The sequence below is a fragment of the Danio rerio genome, chromosome 19 (genome assembly GCF_052040795.2).
Source record: "Danio rerio strain M-AB ecotype USA chromosome 19, GRCz13ab, whole genome shotgun sequence".
Classification (NCBI taxonomy): domain Eukaryota; kingdom Metazoa; phylum Chordata; class Actinopteri; order Cypriniformes; family Danionidae; genus Danio; species Danio rerio.
In genome coordinates this window covers 22,326,865-22,354,457 of record NC_141039.2, presented here as the reverse complement: position 1 = coordinate 22,354,457, position 27,593 = coordinate 22,326,865, and the positions used below count along the sequence as shown (strand labels likewise).

The 27,593-nt window shown below is 33.0% G+C and overlaps 3 protein-coding genes across 11 annotated transcripts in view; 2 read left to right on the top strand and 1 right to left on the bottom strand.

Moving 5' to 3' along the window:
- Positions 1 to 27,593, top strand: part of rftn1a (raftlin, lipid raft linker 1a) — a 213,844-nt gene that overhangs the window by 106,678 nt on the left and 79,573 nt on the right. The window lies entirely within an intron of this gene.
- gpnmb (glycoprotein (transmembrane) nmb) lies at positions 25 to 21,775 on the top strand. Of its 2 annotated transcripts, none has more exons than XM_087295661.2 (12): positions 25 to 217; positions 1,282 to 1,413; positions 1,955 to 2,098; positions 5,098 to 5,271; positions 5,363 to 5,524; positions 8,152 to 8,472; positions 10,541 to 10,600; positions 10,695 to 10,925; positions 14,124 to 14,229; positions 14,443 to 14,666; positions 17,825 to 17,918; positions 18,459 to 21,775. In XM_087295661.2, the coding sequence occupies exons 1-12, from the start codon at positions 148 to 150 to the stop codon at positions 18,604 to 18,606; spliced, it is 1,866 nt and encodes a 621-aa protein (XP_087151787.1). In that variant the 5' UTR covers positions 25 to 147; the 3' UTR covers positions 18,607 to 21,775. The 2 variants fall into 2 exon arrangements, with proteins under 2 accessions (XP_087151787.1, XP_087151786.1); XM_087295660.2 differs by having other exon boundaries at positions 1,955 to 2,116.
- Positions 26,842 to 27,593, bottom strand: part of igf2bp3 (insulin-like growth factor 2 mRNA binding protein 3) — a 42,556-nt gene continuing 41,804 nt past the window's right edge. For 4 of the 5 annotated variants that reach the window (XR_015515741.2, XR_015515740.2, XR_015945140.1 and 1 more), the window contains one exon: positions 26,842 to 27,528. Coding sequence is in view for 2 of the 5 variants with exons in the window: in XM_087293952.2 (XP_087150078.1) it covers positions 27,430 to 27,528 (99 nt within the window). In the remaining 3 variants the exon portion in view is untranslated. 5 annotated transcript variants of the gene reach the window in all.

Genomic DNA, 27,593 nt, shown 5'->3' with positions numbered 1-27,593 from the left:
TTAGAGTGACTGAGGGAGGAGAACGACAGCAGAAGACAGTTGAGGAGATTGGGATCAACCAGCCAGGGTGTCGTAGGGGGGCATACAAGGAAAAAGTCCTTGGATAGTTCAGTTTTCATAAAATTTTCAACTAATCCACAAATCGACATGATGCGACTGGAGCTGTTATTTGTGCTGGCCTGGGCATTTTTTGTTCCTGGAACGAACAGTAAAAAAAGTGAGTAAGAAGATGTTTAACTACAAGATTGAGCACTGTCAGTGTTAATGCCAGGCTACACTTATATCCAAGTTGTAAAGCGGCAAGACTAAAATTTAAGTTTTAAATAAGTAAAGATGATAATTTTTAAACTAACCTACTATTTGGACTAGCTGTTTTAGACTTTTAGTTGTCTTGTCTATTTTTAAACACTAAAATAAAAAACCAAAGGATCATAAAACAGTAGGCCTATGTGGCAGGTTTGAAACCCTATAATTCATGGAAAAAACATGCATCAGATGTTTTACATCTAATAACGAGCTGTTTTCGTCCGCGCGCTCCAGTCTCATGGATCTAATTAGGCAATATGAGAGTCACCAAATCTTGTGGAAATACTTTCACTATATTTAGCTCACCAGACTGTATGTTTACTGTTTCACTTAATGTCGGAGTCCGTAAAAATATCTATGAGCTGACTATTCACTTTTTAAGATTAAGTGGTTTTTGCAGTGATCCGTTTTTTTCTCCAGAGAAACTTTCGGTGAACCGTAGCCTGCTTATAATAATAAATTTGATTTATGATTATTTTCATGATTATTTTCTTAAGCTCAAAGTTCTAAATTAGGCTAAACAAAATACGAATGCAACCATGCCAAATTATTATAATAAGAATAGCCTTATAAAAATAAAAATAATAATAAGAACCATTCTCTACATGAATATATTGAGTAATGTAAAGGTTCTATGGATGTTACATTTTCTGAGAGCAAAAATGTCATAAAAACTTTTGTTAAGTTTGTTTGTAAATTGAATATGAATTTCAATAGTTTTTTTGTGATGTAGCCTATAAATGCTAGAGCCCTAGAAAGAGCCCATCAGAAAGATGGAGCCCATCAGAAAGACATCTTTCCATTGTGACTATAGGCAATAATATTTCAATTAAGTGTACTGTCCAACACGAAACCGTAGCTATATTTCCATGCGTAGCCCAGGTTTGTTCCAGCTCTCATTAAACTCTTATTAACTATCGGTTTTACGCGTTTTTTTCATTATTTATCTTTTTTTTTTCTCTGTCATGCGTGCAGCATATGGTGACATGTTCCCTCACAAACATAAGCTTCCTTTTCCATTCCCAATCCCTGGATGGGAACCGGACACGAACCCTTGGGACGAATCTCTGTATCCCCCCTTCAAACCGCAGCTGACTCGCAGACATGGTAAGAATGTATTGTTTGTCAGTGATATTTATTTTACTCTCATAAAATTTCCATTTTACTGAAAGTCTACATCAGAAAATGTTAGATACCCCAAAACAGTTTTACAGAAACAACTGTCAACATATATTTATAACGAGTATTACAACGATTAGGCTCATAATAATAATAATAATAATAATAATAATAATAATAATAATAATAATAATAATAATAATAATAATAAATATTTTGTAGTTAAATAAAAATAAAAACTATAAATAGCTTAAAATAATGAACTATATACATAAAGTACAAAATATATACGTTTTTAAGATGTTTTAAAGTCAATAGTTTTTTTCCATTATAGGCTATCAATGCTTTAAAATTTTGACAAAAAAGACAGAATCTTCAGTTTTGAGTGAATTATCCCTTTAAAGTTGTTCAGAATAGCAATATAAGACAGTTTTTCTTGTCTGGGGTCACAGATTTTTTACAAATTAATTTCCATCTTCAAAGACGATGACTGAAATGACATTAATCCCTCAGTCCTCTCTCATGACAGAAAAACCACCAAAGGTGCGTCTAACGAGTGACAGTCCTGCGATGAATGGCTCGTGCATCTCTTTCACTGCTGCTCTGGAGTTTCCTCCATGTCAGAAGGAGGACAGCAATGGCAACCTGGTGTATGATGAACACTGTGATGACGGTACGATGGACACCTCAGGTGCTTCATACCACTGTAATCTCTAAACAAAGCAGTATTGTTAAGGGAGAAATGAGCTGTGTTTTAAAAGGTTGTAATTAAGCACACTGTAAAAATGCAGGGCTCCACACAATTCGATAAGGTTATCTTAACAAATTTAAGTGGATTGAACATAAAACAATAATGTTGACCAAAACAAATCTCGATAATTGAGTCGTTTCAGCTCATTTTAAATAAGTAGTTTGAAAAAGCATCAAAACATTTTATTTTTATTTTTTATTTATTTATTTTTATTTTTTTGTGCAGGTCATGTGTTGGGTCAATTAATCTGAAAAGTTTCAATTACTCAATAATTTATTTCATACTTGACTCCATACTACATAAAATTCCTACAAATCTCAATGGATCACAAAGAAATTAACCCCTTTTAATTGTTTAAATTTGTCAAACTGGGCCATTTAGTTTTTTATGTAATAAACATTTTCTTAAATGTTATTTAAATTAAAAAAACTATATCAAAACACAAAATATTTGAAAAGTAATGATACTATATTTCTTACATAATATATCATTACTTCAGTTGAAAAAAATCAGATTTTTATGAAAATTATTTGAATAACAAAAAATAAATAAACACTATTCCTATGCTTCTCTGAATTTATATCATGTATTGCCATGAACTAATCTCTTACTCGATTCATTGTTTGATGTGTAATCATCTTGATAAATGTAACCTTTAGTTGGAAAATAGAAATTTTATACAATATATATTTGTATAACATACAATACGATTGCTCTGCTTCTCTAAACTTATTTATATGTAATTGTTGGATCTATTTACAGTATTTAAAGTGTTTAGCTATTTACAGGATTTATTTAGTGCACCCTATTTTGAAAATTAATATTTTTATCAATTTCTCAGTGAATAGAGGCAATGTATTTTGGTTTCATTTAAACAAAACAGATTTATTAAACAGATAAATGTATTAAATTAATATTTTAGGCACCAAACATTTTTAGAAATAGAAAGATAATACAATAAATTCAAGCAAAATATTGTAAAAAAAATACAACCTACAAAATTTTAACACATTTAATTTTAACATTATTTATTTTTGCTTCTCTTGTTTTTTTTCCCCTCTTTTTAAAATTTGTATTTAATATTTTTCTATAACATATAAATTTGGGTGTACTAGTTTTTGGACCGTTATCGTAAGTTATTTTAGTGAGTTATTTAGTTAAGTTAAATTAAGTTAGCTCCAGATTTGGCTTCAGTACTTACTAATCTAATGTATATGCACAAATATAATATTGTATAGCTTCCTATTAAAAATATAAATTTAAAAGAGTTGCAAATAGAAGTAAAAGTTTGTAAATAATTACAGTAACAGTTCCTTTAGTTACTTTAATTACACACCGGTCATGAAATATGGATTCAGAGTGATCTTTTCATAAGAAATAGGTTATTTTTAATTAAAACAGGCAGTAAGTTTCGACTTGTAAAATGTCCTTGTCATTATGAACAAAACATTTATATAAACCAAGCTGTAAAAAAAAATAAAAAAATCTGAAAAGTAAGAATTTTCACTTTGACCTGTCCATTTTGAACTGTGTCAAAAAAATCATGTTTTTTTCTGAGCATTTGTCTGCAGGTCTTTTTTCACTGATTAATGGGGAAATTTGCTAAAAGAATTTAGTTAAAAGAAAAATACAGTACATACGTTTGCAGGATTTGACAGCAGCAGAGTTGAATTTCTAGGCTTCATAATTTTTTGTGTGTGAATAGTCAAAACACTCCCATCACCTTTTGTTGTTCAGAAAAGCAATGTAAGACAGTTTTTCTGGTCCGGGGTCACACATTTCTTACAAATTAATTTCCATCTTCAAAGACGATGACTGAAATGACAATAATCCCTCAGTCCTCTCTCATGACAGAAAAACCACCAAAGGTGCGTCTAACGAGTGACAGTCCTGTGATGAACGGCTCAGAGTTGAATTTGTAGGCTTCATAATGTTTTGTGTGTGAATTATTTTCATATATAATGTAGTCAAAACACTCCCATCACCTTTCGTTGTTTTTTCCTATACAGTGATATTAACTAATTAGATTGTTCACCCTAAACTAAAAACTTGTGTCATCATTTACTCTCCCTTCACTTGTCACAAACCTGTTTGGTTTTCTATTTTTTCTATTTTCTAAGTTTAACAAAGATGAAGGTACTTTGAAAAATGTTGAAAATCGATAACCATTGACTTTCGTGTTTGTTTTTCCTATTGTGAAAGTCAATGGTCACCAGTTTCAAACATTATTCAAAATATCATACACTAAAAAATTATTTCTGTAAAATTGTTGCAAACAATTTATTTGGGTTTAATTTAAACATTAATTTATTTTATTTTTGGCTTAGTATTAATCTAGGGTCACCACAGCGGAATGAACTGTCTGAATTTTAACAATAAAATTATATTTAGTGATGTTCAACTTAATTTGTTTGCTTAAATTCAGCCCAAATAAATTGTTTACAACCACTTAAAATAATAAAAAAAAAACAAGACCTTTGCCACCATGCACACTCAAAAAATTTTTTTTACTTGTTCAAACTTCGTATTTAAAATGAACGGAAACAATACAATTCTTCAGATTTCATTGGGACAACTTTAATAATTTTATGTTCAATCCGCATAAATCTGCATAAAAAGTGTTAACTTAATCAATTTATATTGGGACTACATGAATGAATTGTGTGGAACTCTGCATTTTTACAGCATATATATATATATATATATATATATATATATATATATATATATATATATATATATATATATATATATATATATATATATATATATATATATATATATATTGTTGTGATTGAACCTCACACATTAAATATTTAAAATAAATAATTAACAAATAATTGTTGCAAAAAAACTTTTATTATCCCAAAGAAGGAAGGAATGCTTTTTTTATTTGTATCCAAACCCTTCGCCAATTTTAGCCAATGGACAGCTGCGCTCAGGCTACGTGTTTAACTGGACATCCTGGTTGGATGACTATGGCTACGGGAAGTGTACAGACCTAAAGAGATGTAATGTTTTCCCTGATGGAAAGCCTTTTCCTCAGACTAATGACTGGAGGCGCAGAGGTTATGTGTATGTGTGGCACACCATGGGTGAGTTTCAGTCCAATAACATCAGTAATTTATTAATAAACTCTGTGTAATGTAACCATAATGTACTATAATTATGTGGATTCTTTCACAGGTCAGTATTTTGAGACATGTGATGGCTCTTCCTCTCATCTGACCCTGAACACCACTAACATGACGTTTGGAGCTGATGTGATGGAGGTGATGGTGTATCGTAAACGCGAGCGCAGAAAGTACAGCCCACTTTCCACAGATAAATCTGTATACTTCATTACAGGTCTGACAAACATTCTTCTACTTCTCATCATATTTATACACAAGATTATAACTATAGCACTAGTTTTACTTTAGATAATAATAAACAATATATTTCATTACTTAAAATAGAATTTGGTAAACATTTCGTCCCCTTAGAATTATAAAGTTCTATTATAAAGTTGAGTTATAGACATATTCTTATTAAGTGACAACTTATTTACATTATGGGATGTTTTTTATAAGTTCTTTACATTTTAAGACTTTTTATTTTTAAAAAAAAATGTTACACACACACACACTATTTGCTACATGGCAGGGATGTCCAAACTCGGTCCATTTAGTTCCAACCCCAATCAGACACAGCTGGCCTAGCTAATCAAGCTTTCACAGTCTAGAAACATCCTTGAAGGTGTGTTGAAGCAAGTTGGAGAAAAAATCTGAAAGACACCAGGACCGAGTTTGGACACCCCTGCTATATGAAATGCAAAAACTTTGAAGCTCAATATCTCTAAATCATTCAGAATGCAGATAGAACCTTATAATTCCAAGGGGGTGATTTCAGCAGCATTTCTCATTTTTGTTTAGTTGTTAAACGGATGTACTAAACCCACACAGTAAAAAATGCAGGGTTCCCCACTATTCATTCATGTTGTCCCAACACAATCTGATTAAGTTAACTTAACACTTTTGACAAATTAATGTAGACTTAACATAAAAAAAGTATTTATGCCAATGAAATCTCAAGAATTTTGTCGTTTAGCTCCTTTTAAATAAGTAGTTGAATGAGCAAAAATATATATTTATTGAGTGTATAAAAAATAAGCTGAAAATTAATTCATTTGGTCACAAATCTCTCAAAATACACAAAAATGGCATTTGTTTAAACTACTTATTTAAAATAAGCCAAAACAACACATTTATTAATTGTTTTATGTTCAATCCACTTAAATTTGTTAAAACGAATAAGCTAACTTAATTCCTTCATATTGTACAACCACAAATCGATTGAATCTGAATGGAATCAAACTTTTTTTACAGTGTTAGATTTTTTATGCATGTAGATTTATTTAAAACATCACTGTAAAAAAGGTGGGTTCCATATAATTTCTTAATGTTGTCTCAACACAAATCAATACCGTTAACCGATTAACTTAATTGTTTTTACAAATTTAAGTTGATTGAACATAAAACAATTAAGCCCTAAAAAAATCAAGAATTGTGTTGATTCAGGTCATTCTAAATAAATAGTTTGAATAAGCAGCAAAATATTTTTGAGTGAGGGAAAACATCTATAGAAAGATGGAAAAATCACAAGTGTTAACTTTAGATGGCCTCATAAATTATCAAATTATTATAGCATCAAAATGACCAACATTTCTAACATGAAAACGCAATACTAAGTATGTGTGTAAATTAGAAATAAGACGTATAGCCTGCGTGGGTTTCCTCCGGGTTCTCCGGTTTCACCCACAGTCCAAAGATATGTGGTATATGTGAATTGGGTTGGCTAAATTGTGCGTAGTGTATGTGTGTGAAAGAGTGTTTGGATGTTTCCCAGTGATGGGTTGCAGCTGGAAGGGCATCTGCTGCTGGATAAGTTGGTTTTTTTAATATAAGGCAAAATGTCCCCAAATACAATATTTTTAGAAACCAATAGAAAACAATTTAAGGTCAATATTATTAGCCCCTTTAAGCTATATATTTTTTCGATAGTCTACAGAACAAACTATTGTTATACAATAACTTATCCACACATAACTTGCCTAATTTCCCTAACCTGCCTAGTTATAATTAACCTAGTTAAGCCTTTAAATGCCACTTTAAGCTGTATAGAAGTGTTTTGAAAAAATATCTAGTAAAACATTATCTACTGTCATCATAGCAAAGATAAAACAAATCCGTTATTAGAGATGAGTTGTTAAACCTATTATGTTTAGAAATGTGTTGAAAAAAAATCTCCTCTCCGTTAAACAGAAATTGGGGAAAAATAAACAGGGGGGCTAATAAATCTGACTTCAATATAGTATGAGTTATTCAAAACCATTTCATTAAAGTTTTTATCTGTGAAAAATAATAGAAAGTTTATCTTGAAGATGCAAAATGTAACCCAAATAAAATAGAATCACCCATATAATAATTTCTTAATGTTAATCAAAAGATTTTATTTCAAGTAAATGTAAATAAAAATGTATTACTGTTTCTATTTGAAAAATTCCAACATTGTTCCAATTAAAACTGAAAAGTTATTTTAAGAGGCAACATTGTGGCTCAGTGGTAAGCACTGTCACTTCACAGCAAGAAGGTTGCTGGTTTGAGTCCTGGCTGGACCAGTTTGCATTTTTGTGGGAAGTTTGCATGTTCTCCTCATGTTTACATGGGTTTCTTCTGGGTCCTCCAGTTTGCCCCACAGTCCAAAGACATGCACTATAGGGGAATTGAATAAACTAAATTGGCTGTAGTGTATGTGTGTGAACAAGTGTGTATGGGTGTTTCCCAGAACTAGGTTGCAGCTGGAAGGGCATTTGCTGGTTCATATACTTCATATATGAATTGTTAGATTAAAGGTGGATGGATGGAGGGATGAATGGATGGATGGAAAACCATTTACATTATTAGATTTTTATTCCATGTGTTTCTTTCATCTAGATAAGATTCCACTCTCCGTCAACATTTCCCAGAAGGAAGCAGCCAGCAGAGCGGACAGAAACATCTTTGTCAGAGGGTCTGATGTTATTTTCAACGTCCAGCTCCACGACCCCAGTAACTATCTGAAAACAGCTGATGCGGTGGACTTCATTTGGGACTTTCGGGATGGCAACCAGTTGGTGACACACAGCAGCGTGGCAACTCATGCATATGACATGCTTGGAAATGTTACAGTCAAGCTCCTGGTAGAGGCAGCATTTCGTGTTCCCTGCCCTCCACCGACTCCAACACCAGTGCACTTTACACAAGCTCACACCACAGGTAATCTCATAAACACAGGCACTTTACGCTCCCAGACAGGAGAGATGCTCTACTGCCAGACATTATCCATCACAATCAAAATGCATCCATTGACAGGGAATGCTGGCATGTTCAGCCCAAGCTTATCATAGTTTATTGTCTTTAAATCAGTTTTATATTTAGTACCATTTTAAAAATTGCCGTACATGTCAGTTTAGTTTTACACAAAAAAATACAGGGTTTCACACAATAGATTTGGGTTGGGACAACATAAAGGAATTAAGTTAACTTAATAGTTTTTACTAAGTTTAAGGATTTTGTTGTCTCAGCTCAAGGTTTAATATTTGCACAGCTTGCATTGACTCTTCTACAAACTATTTATTAATAATAAAAAATAAATAATTGTTTGATCAAACTCAAAATTAAAGAAATTCAACAAATAACATTTTTTTATTTAAATTATGAAGAATTCAGACAAATTTTTTTTATATTAGCAATCATAGTTAACATGTGTAAGATCCAACCAGTACTGGTGGATGTAGGTTCAATGCATCTTTGTTCTTATAAATTAAGTGGTTGTAAACAATTTATTTGGGCTGAATTAAAACAAAGAAATTAAATAAATTAACTAAATTTGTTTGATTAAATTCAACAATTTTAATATAAGGTGGTTTAGAATATTCATATATTTATGCTCATTTTATCTGACTGCAATCATAAAACATTGAGAAGCCTACTGTAATATTTAATTTACATGAATGTTTCATTATTTTATTTAATCTCGTTTCTATACATTATACTCATTTATTCTGATTCCTATAACATCCCGAGTCTTGTATACCGGCTGAGTACAATCTCTTAAACACAAGCATGTCAGTCTACGTCACTAAACAGAGGTGATTAACATCTATTCTAAAAGTCTACTTACTCATATTAGAATATTTATGTGTGGTCCCCATAGATCTGCTATCTAGTTAATTGAAACAAAACTATTTAATCATACCGTAATCATTACTATAGATTTAGGCAGACCAATTTACTTAAACTAATAGTAACTTTGAGTAGATACCATATGATTTAAATAGGCTATTTAAATTTAAATAGCCTATATTTCAGAGGTAATTTGCCATGTTTTGTTACTGTGCAGAGTTGTAGCTGCTTAACTAGGCCAACTACGCTACTGTATTTCAATACTGCTCATTTTGGTGGTACTTGAAGAGACAATTTTTTTCTGAGGTGGTACTTGATGAAAAAAGTTTGAGAACCACTGATATACACAGTATAGAGCGTGAGAACTCTACACTACAGGATAATCTGATTACAGAATCACCCAGAATCAACTTTTTTTCCTAAATAGTCAGACCAAGAATCCCCTCAAAGAATGGCTGTGTAAAAGAACAATAGGCATTTGCATTTAGTGGCATGTTAGACCTGAAGAGTTACCGTCTATAGAGAACAAATGGTCCTTTGAATAGAGGCCCCCTAGTTAGGGGCACATCCTTACCAGTAGGTTAAAAGACAAAAAGTTAAACCGTTTGAGGAAACCGATCGCAACAAACCATTTAAGTTTAAAAACTAATCCTAATAAGTACTGTGAACTTAATCCATTTAAGTAAACAAAACAAATGTTTTGTTTTGTTGGGTTATTTTTTTGAGCACAATAAATCCCAATGAATGAAGAGAACTCAAACCAACTGAGTACTGTACAACCCAATAAGTAAAGGCAACTCAAACCGTTTGAGGAAACCGATTGCTACAAACCATTTGAGTACAATGAACTTGCTCCATTTAAGTTAAAGTAATGAGGTATTTATTTAACTCATTACCTTCAACACTGAGTTGACTGTTGAGTTTTACAGTTTGGAATGTGTGTAACAAGGATACCATATAATAAGTGTTACACAAATTTGTTCATATTTTTGGTTCACAAAAATATTTTGTTCACCCAAAATTAGCTTATTATCTAATTATTTATGTTTTAACAGTAAATTAGCATTGTGGAGAGACACTTTTGTTCACATATAAACACTGATCAGCATACAATGTTTACAGCATGTTCATTTCCTTAAATCACTTTAATGTGTTTCAGCAATACCAACTCTTCCTCCTGGCACTCACACATTTACTAGCAAAATGGAAACTACCAAAGGTAAGAAAACTGAAGTAACAACACTGATTAATCATGATTAAAAACAGAACACATAAAGAACATCTGTTGCATATTTTTGTTTCTTACTGTCCAGCTCCCGTCATCAGCAGTGCTTTACCCATGACCACCACTCGAGTTCCTACAACTGCCATCCCAACAACTGAACCCTTTCAGACTGACTCAGAGGTTACAGCAACTGCACCTGAGTCCAGCTCCAGCTACAACCAGCCCACTGCACCGCCGCTGCTCAAACACAAACACTTCCAGGAGTCAGACTGTTTCCGCCACATGTACGGCTCCTTTGAAGGAGAGATCATCCTCATTGGTAAGAGGATCGACAGATTACATTTATTTACAAAAATCTTGAACATTTGAGGAAAATTCATAACTGCTGAAGTAACTAAAACTATTTGGACATAATCTCAAAAAATGCATCAAGCAAAATCTAGTTTACTTTTTAAGTGATTAGAGAACTGGCTTAAAACGTAAGTATTACAAGTATAAAAATTGATAACTCAGAAAATTAAGATGACATCTGATTGCATGAAACTTAAATAAAGTAAAATCATATGTTCACAATCATATGTCTGACATTTTGATCAAATAAGATTTTACAGTCTGGGTTGTCATAAGTTGTTGTTGGGACAAAAAAATGGACAAAGTCAAACCCAATGTTGGGTTGTTATTTTTTTTTATTAAATTTTTAAACTTTTTTTAATTGTCTAAAAATTCATTCATTCATTTTCCTTAAAAAATAAATTTTTGTACATAAATATAAAAACCAATGCGTCCATGCCTTCTTTATCTCGGGGGGCTTTTTCAGTTTATTCAAGACAATTTGTTTTTATATAATGTTATTATTATTAGTAGTAGTATTTATTATTATTATTATATGCATATTTATATTTGCTTTAATTATAACAAGCTTAGTTTTGCCCGCCTGTCAGGTTTTGGACCATATGGGGCATAGCATGTGTATTGGGATATAACTCAGTTTTTTGACCACACTTTTTTATTATTGTTCATTTATTTGTTTGCTGGAAATTAGAACTTAATTCAGAAATAGTTTTGAAACAAATCTTTGCGCTTAACAAATGAAATTAATTACGTAAAGGGTTATGGATGTTTATTGGCTAATGGATGTCTGTACGAAAGAAAGAGAAAACAATGCAGATGGTCTGTTTAACTGTTCTCTCGCTAGTGAAGCGCTCCGTTTGTCCACTTATAAAGTCCGCCATTTAAATAGAAAATGTGATATGGTGCAACGCAACTGACTCTTAAAGGGAATGGAAGATGAGACTTAGATTGGTTTATTCTCAAAGCTACCAATAACTCATTAAGAGAATAAGCTCAACCCTGTTGGATTATGTGCCGTGGCCTAAAGTGGATTTTTCCAAAATAGCAAAAGTGAATTTGGACACACCTTTAATGCTTTTACGTCCTGCGCTTTGGACTCGCTTCGTCAAAATAGAGCCCTTTATATGTGTAGTCATTCATTTCTTATTATGTGATGACTAGTCTAGTTTTGGCCTATTCTTCGACTGCTATTAGATTTTCACTGTCAGCCAAAGTTTAGTCTTGTTTTAGCCAAGACGACTATGTTTAGACATCTATCAGACATCTATAAAACATATTTTAAAAACAAAAAAATGCTTGCTGGGTTCTAGCTAGCAACAAAGACAACATTTCTCATTCTCATTTTGTTTAACTTAAAGTTCTTGTAGCTGAAACTACATAAACTAACAATTCATAAACTATAAATTTATGAAAAAAAAACAAAAATTACAAAAATAAAATTAATACTTTATTTATTTGAAATAAATACATAATTAAAATATTACTTTATTTTAGCTATAGCTATCAAGGCAGCATTCCATATTTTTACTTTAGCTTTAAAATGGAAGTAACTAAATTGAATACAATTATATTAAACAAAAAATAAATAATTAAACAACAAAATGACTAATGATTCAAATTTAACATGAAAAAGGAAATCATATACAGTTTAAGTTAGAATTATTAGCCCCCCCCCCCCCCCCCCCCCCCTGAATTATTAGCTCCCCTGTTAATTTTTCCCTCATTTCTAATTAAGGGAGAGAAGATTTTTTTCAACCCTAATAGTTTTAATAACTCATTTCTAATAACTGATTTATTTCATCTTTGCCATGATGACAGTAAATAATATTAGACTAGATATTTTTTTAGACACTTCTATACAGCTTAAAGTGACATTTAAAGGCTTAACAAGGTTAATTAGGCTAACTAGGCAGGTTAGGGTAATTAGGCAAGTTATTGTATAATGATGGTTTGTTCTGTAGACTATTGAAAAAAATATAGCAATTGTTTGGTTTCGTTGCATTAAGTTAATTATAAAAATAAATAAATAGTTAAATAAATATATAATGCATTAGTTAAATCTTTCTTTTTTTAAAGTAAATCTTTCTATTTTTTTATTATTTAAAAAAAAGGAAATTACCTATGGCAACTTTGTTATACATATTGATATAATTAACTTCGGCCCACTGTCCTCAGTTATGTTTGCTTTTTGACCCTTCATAAGATAAAGTTTGGGCACCCCTCATATATATAAAACATTATATATATATATATATATATATATATATATATATATATATATATATATATATATATATATATATATATATATATATATATATATATTTATATATATATATATATTTATATATATATATATTTATATATATATTTATATATATATATATATATATATATATATATATATATATATATATATATATATATATATATATATATATATATATATATATATATATAATTTTTTTTTTTTTTTTTTTTTTTTTTTACATACAAGTGCCAAGGCAACATTTTTCCATAGTCACAGAGTTAATAAAATAATAAAGTGCTAAATAATGTACGTGAATAAAAATAGTGTAATCATTTACAGAATAACAAAAAACGACTACACAACAACTTCACAAACATCATAAAAACTTTAAACTAAAAATAAAATTTCAAAATTATTGTTAGTTTGCATTCATATGTGGAGTTTGCATGTTCTCCTCTTGTTGGTGTGGGCTTCCTATGGGTGCTCTGTTACCCCACAGTCCAAACACTTGCGGTATAGGTGAATTGAATAAACTGTTTGTTTTTTGAATAAAAAGTGTATGGGTGTTTCCCAGTACTAGGGTACAGCTGGAAAGGCATCCGCTGTGTAAAACATACGTATGCTGGAATAGTTGGTGGTTCATCCCGCTGTGGTGACCTCTGAATTAGAGACTAACCTGAAGGAAAATGAATAAATGAATATCATAATATAAAAATAAATAAATGAATGACTTAAAATAAAACTGTATATTTGTCATTTACACCAATTTACAAATTTTAAATGTTTTTCATTCATTAAATATAAAATAAGCATGAAATATAAATTAATGAAGTATACAAATATTATAATTAATTATTATACACAAAGTTTTTTTTTTTTTTTTAAATGACTATTTAATGACTAACTGTTCTCTAGAACGTCCTCCAGCTCTGCAGAACCTGCCGGCCAATCAGATTTTAAAGGTGTCTGCAGACAAAGTGAGCAACACATCAGTAAACTTCATGGTGACCTGCTCAGGAAGGTAATATTCACATCCACATTCACTAAATGTATTATAAACATTTATTTCAAGTAGGTGATAGTGACACACAGCGAGCATCTAAAGCCCTGCAGCTGAAATATTCCCTGCATGTCAGTGTCACAAACGTCAAACACATTCAATCATGTTTAAATCACAGACGGCGTCTGAACCGCATATGAACATCTAATCCAGCATCTTCATCTTTTTTTTAAGTGTTCCCTCAGTAGCCTGCACTATAGTGGCCAACTCTGCCTGTCGGGAGGTTAAGAACATTGTGTGTGAGGACGTGACCCCTTACGACGAAGGCTGTAAGATCAGTTTGACGCGCATTTTTCAGACGCCCGGCACTTACTGCATCAACATCACGCTGGGTGTTCCTGGAGGACTCGCTCTCGCCACCACAACCTCAATCACCATCGGAAACAGCCCTGATAAGAGTACGAGTTTGACTCTGTTTCTATGATTCATCTTTTTTTTTTAAGTCAGAAATTGAATATGCTGCTGGGTATGTTTTCATCCACTCTGGGGTTTATCAGTCTTTTGTTATAGTCTTAATTTGGCCACAATTCTATCATTTCATTACCTATTTTGTGAAAATGCATTAAGAATTTTAAAAAATTCAACAGTATACTTTAGGCAAATTTACTTCGCTTTAGTTTTTTGGCTGTTTTTGCCGTATTGACTAACATTATAATGACATTTTTTGATTGCAAAGCCATGGCAGCATATTATCCTGCATTCTTGATTGTTGCTGGTTTTCCTTGTTAGGAAGAGGTAAAACTTGTAACTTTTACTGTTGAAAAAAAGCTAAAAAAGGCTTCGTTTCTTGCCTAAATTGATATGTTTATTTGGAGGATAGTGTGTATAGAAACCAGTAACTTTTTTTCAAAGGCCTAACTTAAGGGTTAATGGTGCCAACTGATAATAGACAGTAAAAGTTAAACATTTTACCTCTTTCTTACAGGGAAAAACACCAACAATCAATCAAGAATGCATGATTATTTGGTGTCAAGGTTTTGCAATCAAAAAATGTTGTTATAATGAAAGTCAATGAGGCAAAAACAGCCACAAACATACCGAAAGGGTAGTCGATGTGAACAGTACACAAGGGATAACATAATTTATATTTTGTGTACATTTTCATCAGAAATAGTCCTGAAAAGATTTCACAAATTTGCAGAAGTTAGACATCACTGCAATTTGTAACTTTTTGATTTAGTTGCAAATTTTTATTCATTCGTAAGATCTTATTTGTACAGTTTAGTATGATTTGCTCATCCTCCAGTAAGGTGTACACTTAACACTGTTAGCAGATCGCCAGTAATCCCTGTAAGGGTGCAAGGAAGAGGTGTGCCAGAGCACGGTTTGGTTGGGCTTTGGCTCAGTAAACTTGTAGTGTGAGTGCAAAGCATGCCTGAGCTTGAACCTGAGGACACGACATCACTTGTGAGGGACTGCTTCATATGGATTTTTTAATCAATTTTACTTTTCAATGAACACAAACTGTTGCAGTTTATTGAAGACGCAAACCCCACGCTGCATGTCAGCTGCACCTTCAGCAAACCACCTAATACATGCAGCATAAGGACTTTTATGATCATATATGAACGTCAAAAATTGTGGATCAGTTCGGCAAAACATTTGACTGCATGTGATTGCATCCCAAACACCTAAGGGCATACTCACACTATGCACACTTGTCCTGCCTCCCGTCTCCCCCGACAGCCTGCACTCACATTACATTTGGCTCTGGCCATGCATTATTGATTATGCGCTGTTCAGTAAGCACTCTCGCTCAGCACAGTGGACATTTCTTCAGTTATATTGTTTTAGTAGTTTGGGATGCAGTGACGCAGTCAACTATTTCGCTGAACAGATCAGCCACTGCTGACGCTCATAAACATGCTGTGGTGCTGCAGTTATTAGGAGGTTTGCTGAAGGCGCAGCTGTCGTGCAGTGAGGGGTTTGCATCTTTATTTATCTACGACAGTTTGCATTTATTGAACAGTAAGATTGATTAATAAATCTGTATGAAACAGTCCCTTAAAAATCACTTCTCTCTTTTAGTTTCGGACTCGGACACATTTTGCACTCACACACAAGCGTACTGTGCCAAAGCCCAAGTGAACCATGCTGAGCCCGATTCAGAGCACTCACACTTCTCAAACGATCCAGGAAATGGGCCTGGGCACAGTTCGAATAGCATAGTGTTAGTACGCCCTAAAACAATATAACTTAAGCAATGTCCACTGTGCTGAGTGAGAACACTTCTCTTCCTGTTATACTGAACAGTCGCATAATTTGATGACGTAATCATGCTCAGGTTCGGAAGGCAAAATGCAGTGTGAGTGCATGCCTGTACCAAGTATGAGTACGCCAGCAAAATGGCTGTATTTACATTTCCAGCAGCATTTATCTCGTGTTTACAGTATTGTATGAATATCTTTACTGTAAAATATACAGTAATTTTCACAATGAAACTTTTAAATATAGTAATATACTGCATAACTGTCCTACAGTAAAATACAGTTCATAATACAGTTAAATACTGTGTAACTTACGAAAATGGTTAACAGTGTTGGCCTCTCTTTACAAATCACAAGTTTTCATATGAATTAGCCCCTGACAATACACAGACAATACATAACAGTTACGTTTATGTTGTGAGATTGGCCTGTCATGTCTGTTTTTTTGTATTATTTGTATAATATATGTCATAACTTTTTCATAAATAAATTTAATAGCAAATTGCATGTAATTTACTAGTCATTATTGTCATATAAGTCTATAACATTTTAGTATTTGTTTTGATTTACATTTTATTTCTACAATTGTTTCCGATTTTATTTCTAGGTCATCATTCCTCTTTAGTTTTATTTATTATGTCTTTTAGTCTTGCTATTTTACTTTTAGTTTTTATTTTTATAGTGTCTAGGCAACATTTAGAATTGTTTAACATATATCACCAACCACATATTACCATTTTAAATATATATATATATATATATATATATATATATATATATATATATATATATATATATATATATATATATATATATATTCAGCATTTATTTTTTTGTGACCAGAAATGACACAGGCTTCTCCCAATCTATAATAAGAAGATGTACAAGAAAAATCATTGCGGAAAGAAAATAAATATCTCTTAGCTTTTATTTACATTTGAAAAAAACTCAGAATTTGCCAGAGGTATAAATAATTTTGAGCTTTGCTGAATTTGTATATATATAAAAATATTACAAGGAATATGTCTTGCTAGGTTTGATTTTGAATAAGAATGTATCGTAGTATCTTACTAAGTAGCAGCACATCTGATTTTAACATGGATCATAATAATAAATCAATATGCAATAGATTAACTTATCAGAATTAATTATGAGACACGGAGAACTGGAGTAATACATGCTAAAAATTGGGCTTTGAATAATAAATAATTCTCTACAGTTTAAAATATATTTACATCAGAAGCAGTAGTTTTAAATGACAACAATATTCAGCAACATTACTGTTTTTGTCATATTTTTGATCGCATAATTGAAGCTTTGATATTTAAATGATTTCTTTCTTCCTCAAGACTCTCCTAAATCCCCCCATGTTGCCGAGGTGGTTCTGTCCTCAAGTGCTGTGCTTATTTGCATCTTCGCATTCATCGCCTACATGGTTTACAAGTGAGTACACTGAAAAAAAAATATTTTGCTGCTTGTTCAAACTGCTTATTTAAAGCGAGCTGAAACCACACAAATGTTGAGATTTTTTAGGGACATTATAATTGTTTTATGTCCAGTCTAAATTAGTTAACCTAATCAATCTGTGTTGGGACAAAATAAATTGTTAATCCATTTGTAAAACATATTGTCCCAACACAAATCCATTGAGTTAATATCGTTTTTACAAATTTAAGTGGACTGAACATAAACCAATCAAGTTGTTCCCAAAAGAAACTCAAGAATTGTGCTGTTTCAGCCCATTTTAAATAAGTAGTTTGAACAAAGATCTTTTTTGAGTGCCGTGCATTAACCAAACTGATTTCTATTTAAAAAATATGATACTACACTGTAAAACAAACTGGGTTGCTTCAACTCAAATTTAATATGGACAAACCCAACAATTGGGATAAAATTTCGTATACATATCCCATTATCTTTACTTATTTTTAAGGTTTATGTTTATACATCAATTGATTTATTTATTTTTACATTTTTTTCCAGGCGCTACAAGGTGTATCGTCCGGTCAGACGCTCAATGCTAGAGGATGCAGAGAGGAATACTGATAGCTGGGGCTTAGGCAAACTTAGAGCAGTTCTGTTCTCAGTGGATGAGGAAAGAAGCTGTTTATTGACCGAAAAGCCACAATAGGCTGACCTGAGCTGTCGTAGTCACCAGTTTCTACGGGTGCTACTTATTTAATACATCACCTTAGCTGTAAAACTATAAAAAATACAAGTGATAGGTGAGTGCAAGGGCGTAGAATTGAAATAAATAAAGGGGACATTTGTCCTCACCAATATCCACCAATTACTGACATGTCCCTGCCAATTATTGAATCGACTTCGAAATAAAATAATGCTCTGTCAACCCTTAGTAACCTACTTGTGCACAAAGGGTCAAGTTTGCTATAAGTTTACTATAATACTATTTACCAAGGCTATGCAAATACTCAAAAATCAGTTTGGATTTTGGCCTCCATGATTATGAAAAACAATAATCAGAATAAAACAGTAAAATTGCATCACACACCTCTCTAAATTTCTCTACATTCATGTATATTGAAACCTGATTATTTACAACATGTAAGTGTTTATTTTATACTAATAAGTACTTTATTCATGTTTTCAAAAGTGCAAAAACTATTTTTGCACTGCATGCACTCTAGGGATGGATATCTTCACCAATGTCAAGAGCAAATCTTCGCTCTTGGGTGAGTGTATTAATAAAGATTGGATTACACTGGCATCTTATCATCAGCTTAGCAAGAAAAAATAATAGTAACATTTCAGCATGATAGACTTTGAACTCTTCATAGGGTACTCATTAGAAAAAAAAAGTGTTATTGGGGGTTATTACAAGATTTTTTATGATAAAGACGTTTATGACTTAACTCTTGTGTGCTGTTGGGCGTTTCCATCCAACGGCACACATCCAACTGAGTGATTTTGAGTCCTAATTTGGCCACAATTTTCTGTGTTAGAGAAAATTGAATGATTTTTGGTGACAAATCTTATTTTGACACAAATTTTGAAAAATGCTTTAAAAATGTAAAAATCCCAATATGCTCTGGGCAAATTAACTACCCTTTCATAATGTTAGTGGCTGTTTTTGGCTTTCATTATTTTATTTCTTCCATTACATTGCCATTTTTTGGCATGACAGCACAGCACATATTCATGCATTCTTGATTGTTTTTCTTGATGGTTTTCCCCAATGGGAAGAAGTAAAATTAGATTTTTTTTTTTGATTCAACAGTGGTATCATCAGTTAAAACCACTTAATACTAAAATCACTTTAAATAGGTGACATCAAGTGTTGCCCAACTGAATTGTGGATCTGTCTGCGCTGTAGAACTTGGAAACTTTTAGTCTGATCTCATAAGGAAACGTAATTATTTTTCGTTTTGTCAGTTTAGTATCTAATTCATACAAATTCATTTTCAGTCGTACAAAAATGTATGATTTTAAAAAGGAGGCGTGGCACCCAATCTCACACCTAACCATCATTGGGTGATGAGCAAATCGTACTAAATTGTACGAATTAGATCATACGAATTCATACGAATTAGCCACTTAATTAAAAAGTTTCAAATTGGCATGAGATTGCGTTGGAACTTTTCAAGAGCCAACAAAAGCATCAGCCAATCGGATCACTTTATGCAAATACCCCAGCTCAAACAGTAGCCGATTGCAGACTAATTTCATTGGCTGCTATGATGATAGCATCAGACCTAACTTCAGACGCTGAAGCTCCCTGTGAATCGGCCGTTAGAGATAGGCCTGTACCAAAAAAAAAAGTTTCTCTTACATTATAATGCAAGTCAATGGGGCAAAAACAGCAACTAACATAATGAAAGGGTAGTACATTTCAACAATACACAAGGGTCAAAAATGATATATTGTAATTAGTGTCACTGAAGTTAGGATTTTTTATCTGCTTTAAGAGTTAAAAGATTAGATAAATTCTGCTATAAATTACTCACTCTCAATTAGTTCCAGCCCTTAAAAACTTGGTTCATCTTCAGAAAACAAGTTAACATATTTTAGATGAAATTCAAGAGCTCTCTCATCCTCCATAGATAGCAATGGTCTGGAGATCTGGAGACATTCAAAGAAGAAGCCTGCGTGGGATGGATTTTTCAGTTCCGCTCCCACAAAATACAGCAGTCAACACGACGCTAATTAAAAATGTTTTTCAAAATTGACAATAATGAGTGTTGTTCAATAGTTTTAGGACAACTTTGATGAAAGGTGTTGATAAACTTCAGATGATGACTATTGTATATTATTTTCTCCCACTCCTTCCCAAAATATTCAAGTTTTGTCTCACTCCCAGAAAAGTAAGCAACAACAGTCAAAACATTTCATGTCACTCTATTGGTTCAACTGTAATCATACAGCAGCCAATACAATGCTTGTTTGCACTGCTGACTTTGACAGTAAATGTACACCCTGGCCTAACGAGGGAGAAAAGACGTAGGCAAACGTCATATTTAGTTTTATTTTACCACAAAGTGTTTTTGTACGACTACAGTTGAACCACTGAAGTCAGATGGAATGTTTTTGGTTTCTTTCTGAACTTTGAATGTCTCTGGACTATTGCCGTCTATTGCAGATGATGAAAGGTTTCAGAATTAATCTAAAATATCTTAATTTGCATTCCAAAAATGAACAAATATCTCGGGGATTGGAATGAAGAAAGAGAGAGGATCATTTTCATTTGATGTGAACTAATTTTTTTAAAGGGAGACACACCAGATCAGTGGTTTCCAAATCTAAAATGACTAAAACTACTAACTGACATATCACAGAAAATGTATCCTATCAAGTTTGGATTTGCTAAAACAAACTCACTTAAATATGAATGACGACACTGCATATAGTTGTTGCTGATGAAAACACTGTGGAATTTGATTTGTCATGTTGAATGTTTGTTCATTTGAATACAGGTGTTGAATAAGAAATGTCTGGAAACCGTCTGGAGAAGCTGGATTTTGTTTTGAATATGTGACAGCAATATGGGACTTGTTTTGAATGTTTGGTGACTGAAATCAGAGCAATATTCTTGTAAAAGATCCAGTGTATTTTGGCTAATGGTAAGCTTTAATACAATTACCTTTATTAACAATTTATTTACAAAGCATGCATGAATTAAGACATGACATATGTTGAATCACACATAATGCAGTAATGCTTGAGTATTTAAAGACATCTGACAACACTTTTGGTAAATATTTAGCTCACCTATTATGATGTACCACTCTTGTAAGTGCTGTTTATGCAAAATGATACTAATAAACTCTGGAGACTGCTAATGATTTACGCAACATCTGCCGTTTTTATACATTGAAAATGCTTTTAAAAGGTCCTCAACTTTTGAGGGGACTGAGGTAACCTTTTTAGGGCATGGAAGAAATAACCTTCCAGTTTGGATAAACGGTCTTATTACATCTCTGCTCCCAGAGGTCCAACAATATTATCACAATTGGATGATGTGTAACAGGGTCTTAAAGGATTAGTTCATCCAAAAATTACATTTCAGTTATCGATTACTCACCCTCATGGAGTTTCAAACCCTTAAGATCTTTGTTCATCCTTAAAAGACAAATTAAGATATTTTAGATGAAAGTCAAGTGCTCTCTGACTCTCCATAGACAGCAATGATCTCAAGACGTTCAAAGTCCAGAATGAAAAAAAACAGCAGTCAGAACATTGTGTTTTTAGTGGTTCACTTGTTTACTTTAGTACCTTAACTAAAACTGTAATCAAGCAAACATTTAACAATGTTTTATGCAGCAAAATGAATAAACTTTGTTTAGAATTTTGACTTTGTTGACCAATATCTTCTCTCCGGCAGAACAGTTGTTTTTTGGTGCACAAATGTGTGTTCGGGGGCCTTGATTAGAGTTGGACAACATGGAAGGTTTAAACAATGTTTTTGGGTCTTTGTCTGAACTTTGAATATTGTATGAAATGAGTCTGCTTTCACCCAACTTCCACTCTAAATGGTGTGTTGATGCTCATTTCCCAAAAGGGCTGAATTATGATAGAAAAGATGTCGTCAGTTGTCTCTGCATTGAGGTGACTATATCTTGAGCAAATGGTAGCAATTTTAGAATGGGGATGGGGATGTGGCACAGAGAACTATCTCATCAATGGTGTTGAAACTGAGAGGTAGAGAGAACAGCTGTGTCAACAGCCAAGGAGCAACTTTATTAGCATCTAAACAGTATAAAGGTTTGAGTTTAAGAATGTTCGGGATCATTCTGACTGATGAAACCAGGGTATTAACGTGTGGTTCGAGACTGCTATGCTGAATAAACATCTTCATTGATATCTTCTGCGTTCTCCTTACAGACGTTTCTGTCCATGGAGGGTCTGAGAGCTCTTGGTTTGATAAAAAATATCTTTGTGTTCCAAAGTAGAACAAGGTCTAACAGGTCTGGAATGATTACAAAGTAATTATTAACAGATGTTTTTCCGTTTTGGGTGAAGTAACCTTTTAAATAGTTTGAATCGGTCCATTTTCAATCACTTCTTAATTCAGTTGGATTTTCATTGTAATTTAAACCATCATGTGATTGAAATTATCAATAAGCCAAAAAAAATTATAAAAAAAAAAATTAAAAAACAAATGACAAATCACAATTTATATATATATACATATATATATATATATATATATATATATATATATATATATATATATATATATATATATATATATATATATATATACACATACATACATACATATACATACACAGTTAAAGCAAGAATTATTAGCCCCCCTTTGAATTTTTCTTGTTTAAATTTTTTTCCAAATTATGTCTTTAGAAAGGACATTTTCATAGTATGTCTGATAGAATTTTTTCTTGTGAAGAAAGTCTTTTTTGTTTTATTTCGGCTAGAATAAAAGCAGTTTTAAATTTTTTAAACACAATTTTAAGGTCAAAATAATTAGCCCTTTAAAGCTATATTTTTTCTCGACTGTCTACAGAACAAACCATCATTATACAATAACTTGCCTAATTACTCCAACTTGCCTCGTTAACCTAAATAACTAGTTAAGCCTTAAAATGTCACTTTAAGCTGTATAGAAGTGTCTTGAAAAATATCTAGTAAAATGTAATTTACTGTCATCATTGCAAAGATAAAGTAAATCAGTTATTAAAGATGAGTTATTAAAACTATTATGTTTAGAAATGTGTTGAAAAAAATCTTCAAATCAAAACTCAAAACTGATGAATGTGGCTTGACATGTTAAATGTCAAGTGCTGTTTTGTGCAGTCATTACTATGGATATGTGCTTATATGGCCCAGTAGTCCACTGTTGTTGTTGTTGTTTTGGTTGACAAAAATTCACATATAACCCAGCAAGCATTTTTTGTGTTTTAAAGAAGTCAAATAAATGTCTAAACAGAGGCCTTTGCTAAAACAAGGCTTTATTCAGGCTATTAATGAAAAGATGTCCAAGAATAGCACAAATTCAGCCTGGTTTTAGCCAAGCTATCAGTGTTTAGGTCTCGATTAAGCAAAACTGCTTGGTTCGTCTAGACTGAAGGGTTAATAAATATGTGCACGTTGACACAGTTTTCACAAACTTACATTTTTGTAGATTTCACAAACTACACCTGAATCAGTTAAAACCCGAAAAACAGTTTTAAAGAGAGGGCTGAAATGAGTGATGTTTGAAAACTGTATATAAAAATGAAAATGGTCAATTTACTGACTGTGTACTTTACCAAATTAGTTTCTTTCTTCTGTTAAACACGAAAGGAAGACATTTTAAAGAGAATTAAAAACATGTAGCCACTGACTTACATAGTATTTGTTTTTTCTATAATTTAAGTCAATTATTGGAGGTTTTCTTCAAACGATCTTTCTTTGTACTTATAGAAATTCAGTGTTTTAACACCACTTGAGGGCGAGGAATTAGAGTACATTTCATCTTTGAGTGAACTTCCCTTTTAATAAGAAATAGTCTCACAAATCTCAATTACAGTTGTATTTTTTAGCTGAAATGAACTACCTTTATGTACAGTTTTCCTTTATTTATTTTTCTCCTTTTTGATCTAAGAGTTTAATTTAGACAGCAAACAGAAATGCAATTTTGACAAAGCACCCTCCACAATGGGAATAGTTTAATCAACTGGACCTGGCAATATGGTCACAGATGGAGAAAAAAAAAAAAAAAAAAAAAAACCTAATGCATCTCAGCTGACCACAAGTGATCAGTTTACATTTACACAAGGTGGAAACACATTTGTAAAAAGTCTGAAGATCTTTATTAGCTTATTTAACAGTTTAAGGAGGAACTAAAAGCTGTGCAATAGGGTGGTTCACCACGAAGAGTTCAGAACAGCACCATTTTAATCACTATTTGTTAAAACTTATTTCCCAAGTCACAATGGAAAAATAGCCTACAAATAAATAAACAAAAAAACAGCAAGGAATCACAAACAATGATTGCTAGGAGCCAACTTGACTTTTAATTATTTTCTTTGTATCAGAGGCATTTGACAAGTGAAGGTGTGTGAGGGCGCACAAGCACGGTCGAAGGGGATGCTGCTTTTCATGCTGACCACTTTTTTCCCCCCCGGGAACCATTCCAGCTTCCGGAATTCCACATCACATTCCCACTGAAACATGACTCACCACACAACACAGCCATGAAATGAATTGGATCAGATCCCAGTCAAAACGAAACAAAACAAGAAATCTGGAGAAAACAACTGTAGCATTCATAAGACGTGAAAAATGTAAAAAATAAAGACTTCATTGTTCATATTTCATAAGCAAGAAATGAAGCAGGCCCTTGAAAACAAACTTTCTATAGCAGTCATTAATCAGATTCCAAATTAAACACTTTGACCTTGAATACAATACCTATGCGAGAAATAAAGCCCAATACAAGGAAGCCACACCACCAAACCAGAAGCAGAAAAAAGCAATAAGGTGAGGTTCAAATCAGTTAGCAGAGAGACAAAAAATTGCAGGCAAAAGTGAAAATCAAATTTCTCATTTATCTTTAAAGTCTAGCCATACATTATTATTTTTTAATGATTTTTTTTTTCTGTGAGGAAATAGGCAGATGGGACATGACCCTACAAATTCTAACAAATAGCAATATGCCTCTAATTTAAATACTTTTCTAATAAGAGGTAGATCAAAAACGGTGTAAGAGAAGTGTAGAAAGAAAAACAAAACGATCACTTGTGCCCCTCTGGTCAGCGCTCGGCGCCATGCGCATACCCAGTGCGGAAGTGTTCGCGAGGGACTTGAGGTATCGCTGCGCGCGCTGGAGGTCTCGGTGAGATGGAAGGATTCCCGACACCCACCGTTTCCTCAGCTGAGGTAGACAACGGTCTTACTAGTGTGGAAGCATGGATGCACTCTTTACCACAATCAAATCATATTTACATTCTGCATGAAAACAAAAGGAATATCGGTTTCTTTTTTTACTAAACGTGTTTACCTTCTAATGTTCATTTTATATATATTTTTGCTTTTTTCACTTTGAATGACAAATGAAAAGTTCTAAATGAAACCATTTGCATGTCCATTTCTATGTTACAGCTCGTTAGCCTAAAGACATGCCGTCGACTATTGTAACCTATATAGCTATCAACGCAAAAGCATCAGAACAGCGAAACTCCCCGACCCAGACATGCATTGACTGACATTAAACACTGAAAAATCTTCGGCAAGTAAAGCCCAGTTTGATGAAAAAAAAAAAAAAAAAAAAAGTCCGTCGAGAACAAACGGCGCACGTTACTTGGAGAGAAAAAAAAAAAAAAGATGAGCACGGGAAAAGAAAAAACAACCTCAATCGGGCAGGCCATTATTATTTTTAATCTATTTTAAATTTGATAGAGAAGTAGGCGCGCTGAGGATGAGGGGGGTGTCAAAGAGGTTACAGCAGGATCTTGGTCATCCCTGACCTCTATTGCTTGCATCCAACCCTAACTGAAGTGTAATGAAATGCGGGTGAAGAATCGTATGCTACCGCCGAGACAGTTATTAGCATGTTAGCACGGCATTTCTGCGGTATGTACGGTTGACGTTATTTCTCATTACCTTGACGGTGTTCAGAGGGTGGTGGCTCCTCAGCGACACTGAGGCGCTTTTCTTTTCTTTCTCCTATCTGTAGAAAACATAGAAGCCCAAACTCTGCTCTTTAACCGCTTCGACGTGCGCTAACTCATACAATTATTCATTGCGAGCACGCAAACGGCAAAAGTTGGGGGATTCGAAAGTTAACTACAGAATAAATTTTACATTTTCTTAAAAAAATAAAAATGTTCAAGAACTATTAGCTTTATAAAGTATACAAAATACCACAAAGCAAAATAAAAAAACAGAACATTTTTTTCATATATCATTTTCTTTTTTTCTGAGGTACTCTAGCCTGAGGTAGATCAGTAAAATGCATATTAACTTGGTTTCCTGGCCAACACCAATCAACACTTCCCTCAGTCATAAGTGGCAGTGTCGCTCCACCTTCTTTCATAATTTTATATATGTATATATATTTACCTATTATTCTATAAAATGCATCAGAATTTATAAAATGCCACCACGGATCCCAGGACAGCACGCTTCCATCAACAATCCTCTTTCCATCTCAAGCCAAAGACCTTAAACCCCACTCTGTGTCACCCATTCCATACCCCAAAAACAGGCCCTGAACGCCTTTTACCCTCAATTTGGCATTTCCCAATGAACTCAAAAACAAACATCTGTCAATTAAGGACTGTGCAGTTACTGTATTAAGGCAGGGACTGGGTGGCTGAGCTTTTTACGGTTTGATTGAAATTCTGTGGGGAAGGGGGAAGTGCAGGTGTACACAATTCTCACTGAAACTTCAAGAGGAATGGGTGTAAGAGTGGGCAGGGTTGTAAGGACATTCCCTGACCCCTGAGATGGACGCGTCCAGTGTCCTGTTAGTTTCCGAGAAGACGCAGTGGCTCTATTTCCTCCTGGCGACTGGTGGACCTGCGGCTGAGGGCTTGGGCTGCTGTTGCCGCCTCACCTGAGAGATAATCTCCTGGATCTTCCTCTGGGCCAGCTGCAAGACATCAACGAAAAGAAAAGGAAAAAAATAATCAATTTTTACAAGTAAACGTCAGAGAT